An 8,782-nucleotide genomic window follows, 5' to 3' on the forward strand; every position below is an offset into this window, starting at 1 on the left:
CATCCTGTCGCTGTCCTGAGTGCGGTGTTCTGTGCAGTCTGTAGCTTCGTCCACTGCGTCCTACTAGTCCCCGGCGACCACACTGGCGCTGCGTAGTTCAAAACCGGCCGGCCTATTGCCTTGTATGTTGCCAGCAACGTTTCTTTGTCTTTGCCCCAAGTACTGCCGGCTAGCGACTTGAGGACCTTGTTGCGGCTCTGTACTTTATTGACAATAGCGGTTGCGTGCGCAGAGAAGGAGAGCAGGCTGTCGAATGTTACTCCGACTATTTTGGGGTTATTCACCGTCGGAATTGGTGTGTCACCGACGTGAATTCCCAGCGGTAGCCTGACCTCCTTCGTCCAGGTTGTGAACAGTTTCAGAGGATTTCGTAGGGGAGAGGGCTAGACACTTTGCAGTGAAGAAGCGAGAAAGTTCGGAGAGATACCCGTTTACTTTCGAACACAGGTCACCAATTCCATTCCCAGTCGCATTGATCGAGCAATCGTCGGCGACAAGAGACAACATTATTGTTATGTTGTTATCGAACCGCTCGGTTAAAGTTAAAACCCGAGTCGGCTACACGCCAGGCAGATCTGATCGGAAAATTTCAGTCGAAGATTCGGGAACTTCGGATGTCTTCACCGAATACGGGAATCCGAATGGGCGATTCCCGAATAAGTTTGAACTCGACCTTCCATGGTTTTGAGAATGAACGGGGAACGATGAGTTCAACTCAAAATACTGTTCCATTACAATATTTACCCTTAACCATACCAGATTCGATTCCAAACCAGAATATACCGACTTCGGTTCCGGCAACTGAACCACGGTATACCCTGACCACCAGTACGGTTAATTCAAATGCTCAACCAGCCGCTATCAATTCAGTGTCAGGCGGAACGGAACCAACACCCTCATTACACTAACTGTCTGTAATGGTGTCTGAGTTGCTGAGCCCAAACACAGATGCAACAGCAAATGATCCGTGATCGGATTCAGTTGCAGACACAAATTCCTGACGTTCGTGATATGAACCAAACCATGCCAACGACCTGGAATCATACCTGGATACCACCCTCGGTGGATCCTCCGCATGGTTCTTTGGGTGGTCCTGCAACCTTACAAACTCAAACGATCAATACCTACCGTGGTGTTAGAACATCTCATATCCGAGAACCAATTACTCAACCATCTCATTTATATCCGAATTATTCGCTATCCGGTCCACCACAATCACGACCAAATCAAGCCACTATATTCGACGAATCTGCACAAGCGGATGCAATGGATAGGAAATTCAGAGGCTTACCATCATGGATGGGACGTGCTCAATTCGATGGCGTTCTTGATACCACCCAGCATCACGGACGACTGGTGCAGGGCCGGGATACTACTGGAGTGTCCCTTTATACACCCTGCATAGACCCATAAGTACGGACCTCCAATTGTCCGTGCTAATGTGGCTGTCTGGATGGCCGTCGTCCAACACCGCCAGCTTGAGGTGCTTTTAGGCGGCTTCGATGAATGGCTTCGTGGTGGATACGGCCACGGTTAGAAGGAGAGGAAGTCCTATGCTTTTTGGATCTACTTGCTGTGTCGTCCTGAGATCTTTGGCTCTTGTGGGCTAGGTTCTTCCGTGGGTTCGCCTTAGTGGGTGGTTTGTCCTTTCCGCCCCTCCCGGAGGATAGCTTGTCGCTGGCGACGAAGACTTCCATTGCCCAATTGAGGGAGGCTTTCTGCTCCTCCGTCAGCTGGTAATGTGGAATGACACCCAGTCTTTTGATGACGGTAGGGACTGCCCATCGGTCGCGCTGAGCCCTGACGTCCGGGTCCGATGATGCGTGGTCACCAAAGTCTATTTCAACTCTGTCGTCACGCTTCGTCGGGTTGGACAACGACCTCACGGTTGACCAAATCTTACTCGCACCTGAGGCGAAGTTACAGGACTTAAAATGGTTTTCCCATGTCTTCCGCTGAGATCCCTGATGCGGGGATTTCCTTGATCGGCCTGACGAAGGTTGTCACGCTCATCGGCTATAAAAGCCGCTTCAGCAGGAAAGTTCGGACGTGGATCCTTAATACATCCTGCTGGGATGAAGCGAGCTGCAACAGCAGTGACAACCCTGCGGAATTTACGTTCACCTACGTGAACGTCGGTTGGTATGGGTAGTGCAGTGAAGGCGCTTTCAGTAACATCCGTGAAGCCTTTCCAGTCAGATTTGGAAAAGTTGACATAGGTCCGGTGATCCGCGGAAGCAAAGTCGGCAGGTTTATCAATCGAGATGACTATGGGCAGACGGTGTAATGCTAGGGTCAGCATAGGTTGTTGTTGTTGTTGTAGTGGCATACAAGCTCCCCAAAGAGTTTTTGGGGAGTGTTTCTGGAGTGACAGTCCTTGGCCAAATATAAATTTGGGTCGTTCCGGTTACGTAGACCCGACTGTCGTGGGAACGGTCACCATAGGTCGCCATTATACGCTGTTTATCAGACCAGCACCGACAATTGTTAGATCTGGCGAGCTGCAGCAGCTGCCCATAATCCTGGTGGGTGCGTCGTCGTTCATTGTGCGGAATGTCGAATCGTCTATCTGCTCAGCCAGATGTATTCCGTTACGATCATATGACAGGCTTGAGTGGCAAAGATCGTGGTGCGCCTTAAAGTAGCCAACTACCATATGGTTTTCACCTCTGAGTAGCGCACCTATTTCAGGGTGATATCCTTCCGGGCAGCTGGTGACAGGGGGTATGTATAAGTTAAATATTTCGAGCTAAAGATCGCCTGACCGGATATCAATACCCTGACATTCTACAATGGTATCCCTGAGGTCGATGTCTGCTTCACTAAGACGATACTGCACGGTGTGGTGCGTGATAAACGCTAAGTCTCCACTATTGTCTCGCTCGCGATCTCTACGGTGCACGTTGTATCCGGCGCAATTCAACAAGGTTGAATTGCCGTGCAGCTTTGTCTCTTGGACCGCAGCTATTAATATTCCATGTCTTCCCATGAAGACAGTTATCTCCTCGATCTTGCTCTGGAGTCCGTTACACACATATTAGTGAGAGCTTAAATTACGTGCGTATTGGTACAAGGGTTTAAAATTTTTAAATATCTTTGCGAAAGTGATGTATACAAATAAACACTATTAATATTATTAAAATAAATATACGCAACCAAACAAACATACGTACACAAAATTCTGCCAACGTTCGCTGTTATAAACAAATAGAAAGTAGCGGTGAGGGGGAGAATGACGGAGTGCGGAAGATGTCGGAAAGGCATCAGAGGAGAAACCGGTGTGAGCTGTGCTGGTGTGTGTGGGAGAGTGTACCACAAAACAATTGCGTGTGCACAAATAGACGATTACTGTTTGCAAGGGTTGGCAAATTGTAAGTTTTGCGCTTCATGTGTGACGACTGCAAGACTTACATTTCTAATGTAGATGATGCTCTCAAACAAATGATGAGCATAGCTGAGACTAACAAAATTAATATAATAGAGCAAAAAAGCGACATCGAAAAGATGCTAAGCGAACATAACAAATAAATAAGTGGTTTGATGGATAACATCAAAAAAACTAACCAAGAGAAATTAAAACTAATAAAGAGGATAGAACGTCTGTGCAAGACCAACAAAGATCAAATCTCAAGAGTAGATGCATCAACTACTGACATATGCAAGCAAAAAGATGACATTATTGCGAAAGTTAAGAAAGCTGCATTCCAGAGTAAAGAGAACTCACAGCGTAGTGTGGGTGCATCGTATGCTAATGCAGTAAAAGGTGTACCTCCAATAATCATTAAGCAAAATAAGCAAGCGGGTGAGAAAACTAGGGTGGATCTTAATAAAATCGATGCCACTAATATGAAAATTGACAAAGTGTCTAATAAGCAGAACGGGGCGGTTGTAATAAATGCCAACAGTGTTACTGAGAAAGAAAAAATTAAATCTACTCTAGCTAATAATCTTAATAAGGAACAATATGAGATCTCTGAACCTAAAATGAACAGGCCAAAAATACTGATAACCCGTATAAACGCCGAATACACTGAAACAGAGGTCATAACCAAAATAAAAGCACAGAATATGTAGCTGATGCAAACTTAAAATGCTTAAAAGTATTTAAGTCAAAAAGAAATAACGTGACTTCAACATCACTTAATGCATTAATCGTGGTAGAGCATAAAGTCTTTGTGCTGGTCCTAGAATCTAAGAGATTGAATATTGGTTGGGACCGATGCCCAGTTTGTGACGGCTAGATAGTGAAAATATGTTACAAGTGCTTAGGTTTCAATCTAATAATTGCAAAAACAAACTACGATGCAGTAAATGCATGGGTGAACATAAACCCGAAAACTGCACTGAAAGAATTATGAAACCAATGTGTGGCAATTGCTGCGATGCTAATAAAGATTTAGGGTTAGAAATAAACACAGAGCATAGTGTATTTAGTAGGGAGTGCCCAGTCTATATAAGAAGATTAAAGTTTGAAAAACAAAAAGTACAATGTTAGCAATCAAATTCTAGCAAACAGCACCATAGTAATTTGAAAGGCGTCTATCTAAATATTAGTAGTATGCTAGCTAATAAAGCTGAGCTCGAAAGACTTATTGAGGTAGTTAATCCTGATTTAGTCTTATGCTCCGAAACGTGTATAACAGATGAAATTAATGATACAGAAATAAAGTTTCCAACGTACCACGTAATAAGGTGTGATTCGCACAGTAGACACACAGGCGAGGCGGTGTAATTATAATTTTACGAGACACAATTGATTTCAAAATAAAAATAAATCGATCCGTCAATAAAAATAGTCATACAATTACAAAATTGTGTAAAGAGGTGTCAAATCGGTGTGGTTTATCACTCACCTAGTACAAGTGATGCAGATTTCCTGACCTATATGGAGGCCATCCTATCTGAAACATGTGATAATATGGCAGATACTATCATAATCGGGGATTTCAATATAAACCTTAACGTAATATCAAGCTATAGTAGGAAACTCAATGAGATCTTCGCTCACCTAGCTATGAAACAACAAATAAATTTTAATACGCGGGTTACCGAGTATTCCGAAACACTCATTGACTTGTTGTATACTAATAGTAGAGGCTACAAGTGTCACCCCTTTGGACGTAATACCTCGAAATAGATCGGCAACGTACTAAACCGTAACCACAAATTGGCTTCTACCTGTTTTTATTGTACCATGGGTACAATATCCGAGAATATCCGTTATTCCTAACATTCGTATTCGCAATCGCCAATGTGAAAAATATGAAACTCTACTTCATACATATGTATGTACAAAATCCTCATGGACAAAGAAAAAAATAATTTTGTGTATATGTACAAGTTTACTTACGTTAAAGTATTCAACCCCAGTTAATTCATGTAGTTTTTCTACCGACAAGTATTGGGGAGGATTCCTATGATGTTCCAAACGCTGGTCGTTTTGCTCGTTATCCATATACCACACCTTAACCATTATTAGGAATGAAACTAGAGATGTGCTGAATTGTTGGTACTCAAAAATCGGATCCAATACTCATATATGTAATACTCCTTTATTGGCAGTAAGAGCTAGTAGCGTCCGAAAACACTACAGTACAGATATATCAATAAACACGTACGAAAGAAAAGGAACACACACATTTTAAATAAACATGTACACAACACATATACAAAACCGGCACTCAAGTACACAACACATTGACAAAACCAGTACTAGACTGTCGTCGCTTTGATTTCGGAATGCTTAGACTGCTTTTACACAGTTCAAGTATTGAATTCAATTCTGCTCGCATGTGGGAGAGAGGGGGTGAGAAGAAAAGGGACGAGTACACATGCGTCTGTACCGTCAAGTCGTTTCAACTTTCTTGCTTTGCTTTTAGCATTTTCGTTGCTTCCCATTTAAAGAACCAAAAACTTGAATTCAACACAATTGAAACGTGTAAAAGCAAATAGAAAACACAAAGGAGAATGAGCAAGAATTGCTTTCAAGTACTTGAATCATGTAAATCGGGTGCAACACATTGATATGTTAGCTTACTATCAATATAGAAGTATTACATATATGCCAATACTTAAAAATATTTCTATACCCAGTTCCAGTGATCGGACCTTCACCACATTGTGATAGATTATCCCCTTTTTTTTGCATCTACCACTCAAGGTCTGAAATCTACCACATTTTCGCGTTTTTGGGAACAAATGCAGTTGAGCTCTAAATCTCAAAAAAAAAAAATATATTGGAATCGATAGAGATGATTGAGCTGAGTATAACGGTGTACTTCTTTTTTTGGGCAAACAACAACAAAAATTATCAAAGGTTAAAGTTCAAAATAAGCAATTTTTGAAAACAAAATTTCTTAAAAACGGATGGATGGATCTATTCATTTGTTTTTGAGAAATTTTGATTTCAAAAATTGCTTATTTTGAACTTTAACCTTTGATAATTCTTGTTGTTGTTGTTTGCCCAAAAAAAGAAGTATACCGTTATACTCAGCTTAATCATCTCTATCGATTCCAATATTTTTTTTTTTAATTTGAGATTTGGAGCCCAACTGCATTTATTTTATTTTTGCTTGATATAATTTTATTAATTTTAAGAGCAAAAATTGTCTAACACTAAACACTATATGGTATGATATAATACAAGATTCCGCATTCCCGGCGACGATGAAATTTCTCAAATAAAAGTAAACAAAGCCGTATGGAAGGATAAAATAAACTGTAAAATAGTAAATTTTCTGAGTAATAAATTTTTCGACAGAAAACGTGGTTTTATTGTATTAAATTGCAAAATATATGATTTATAAAAATAATTAATAGCTACAATTAAAAAAACGGCATTTCTTGTGAAAGTGTTAGCAAATTTAAGTGCATCCAAAGTTTCTGAAGCGTTGTTGTTGTTGTTGTAGCGGCTACAACAACCCCGCCCAGGTCGGTTGGTATCTCAGTCGTTGTCGTCAAGTTCCACTAACGGCAGCCCTAGGAAGCGTGCAGCTTCTGCGGGATTGGTCCACAGGGACAAGGCCGTTAGGGTTCTCGGGTTTTCCAGGCATGCGAAGAGATGTTTCGAGTCATGTGGGGTCTCTCCGCATGCCGGACACTCATTTGTCACATCCCCATTCAATCTACACAGGTAGGAGTTTAACCTGCTGCAGTAGCCGGAGCGAAGTTGTGCTAGTGTAGTTCGCGTCTCCGGGGGCGTCTGTGTCCGGGGGCGGTATGCCTAGAATGGCATTCACAGGTCTAGAGTCTACATAACTCGAGACTGACTCCCTGTGAATGCCGTTCAGGGCCAGTCGGTAAGCTGTCGGGTCCAGAGGTTGCTTGATGAACCTCTGGACTTCGTCCGTCAGTTCATATAGATGCCTCCTGACATGCCTAGGCGAGGGCTCCTCTGCAAGCAGCTGTCTGTTTGGGTGGCCACTTCTGTGGCTCCCGACCAGGAACTGCTTGCAGAGCATGATGTTGTGCTCCTTTACGGGGAGCATTTGCGCCTCGCCGTGAAGATGGTGTTCGGGCGACATCAGGAGGCATCCTGTCGCTGTCCTGAGTGCGGTGTTCTGTGCAGTCTGTAGCTTCGTCCACTGCGTCCTACTAGTCCCCGGCGACCACACTGGCGCTGCGTAGTTCAAAACCGGCCGGCCTATTGCCTTGTATGTTGCCAGCAACGTTTCTTTGTCTTTGCCCCAAGTACTGCCGGCTAGCGACTTGAGGACCTTGTTGCGGCTCTGTACTTTATTGACAATAGCGGTTGCGTGCGCAGAGAAGGAGAGCAGGCTGTCGAATGTTACTCCGACTATTTTGGGGTTATTCACCGTCGGAATTGGTGTGTCACCGACGTGAATTCCCAGCGGTAGCCTGACCTCCTTCGTCCAGGTTGTGAACAGTTTCAGAGGATTTCGTAGGGGAGAGGGCTAGACACTTTGCAGTGAAGAAGCGAGAAAGTTCGGAGAGATACCCGTTTACTTTCGAACACAGGTCACCAATTCCATTCCCAGTCGCATTGATCGAGCAATCGTCGGCGACAAGAGACAACATTATTGTTATGTTGTTATCGAACCGCTCGGTTAAAGTTAAAACCCGAGTCGGCTACACGCCAGGCAGATCTGATCGGAAAATTTCAGTCGAAGATTCGGGAACTTCGGATGTCTTCACCGAATACGGGAATCCGAATGGGCGATTCCCGAATAAGTTTGAACTCGACCTTCCATGGTTTTGAGAATGAACGGGGAACGATGAGTTCAACTCAAAATACTGTTCCATTACAATATTTACCCTTAACCATACCAGATTCGATTCCAAACCAGAATATACCGACTTCGGTTCCGGCAACTGAACCACGGTATACCCTGACCACCAGTACGGTTAATTCAAATGCTCAACCAGCCGCTATCAATTCAGTGTCAGGCGGAACGGAACCAACACCCTCATTACACTAACTGTCTGTAATGGTGTCTGAGTTGCTGAGCCCAAACACAGATGCAACAGCAAATGATCCGTGATCGGATTCAGTTGCAGACACAAATTCCTGACGTTCGTGATATGAACCAAACCATGCCAACGACCTGGAATCATACCTGGATACCACCCTCGGTGGATCCTCCGCATGGTTCTTTGGGTGGTCCTGCAACCTTACAAACTCAAACGAACAATACCTACCGTGGTGTTAGAACGTCTCATATCCGAGAACCAATTACTCAACCATCTCATTTATATCCGAATTATTCGCTATCCGGTCCACCACAATCACGACCAAATCAAGCCACTATATTCGACGAATCTG

At 43.4% G+C, this 8,782-nt stretch overlaps 1 protein-coding gene across 2 annotated transcripts in view; it reads right to left on the reverse strand.

The window, feature by feature from the left end:
* Positions 1-5,749, reverse strand: part of LOC118738644 (1,2-dihydroxy-3-keto-5-methylthiopentene dioxygenase) — a 176,405-nt gene extending 170,656 nt beyond the window's left edge. The window contains exon 1 of one of the 2 annotated variants that reach the window (XM_036469551.1): positions 5,351-5,749. In XM_036469551.1, coding sequence (XP_036325444.1) covers positions 5,351-5,473 — 123 coding nt within the window. In that variant the 5' untranslated portion in view covers positions 5,474-5,749. The remainder of the gene's footprint in view (positions 1-5,350) is intronic. The other variant, XM_036469552.1, reaches the window with a different exon arrangement.
* Positions 5,750-8,782: the final 3,033 nt, after the last annotated feature.

This window comes from Rhagoletis pomonella, unplaced genomic scaffold (genome assembly GCF_013731165.1).
Source record: "Rhagoletis pomonella isolate Grant_MI unplaced genomic scaffold, Rhpom_1.0 Rhpom_scaffold_00005, whole genome shotgun sequence".
Classification (NCBI taxonomy): Eukaryota; Metazoa; Arthropoda; class Insecta; order Diptera; family Tephritidae; genus Rhagoletis; species Rhagoletis pomonella.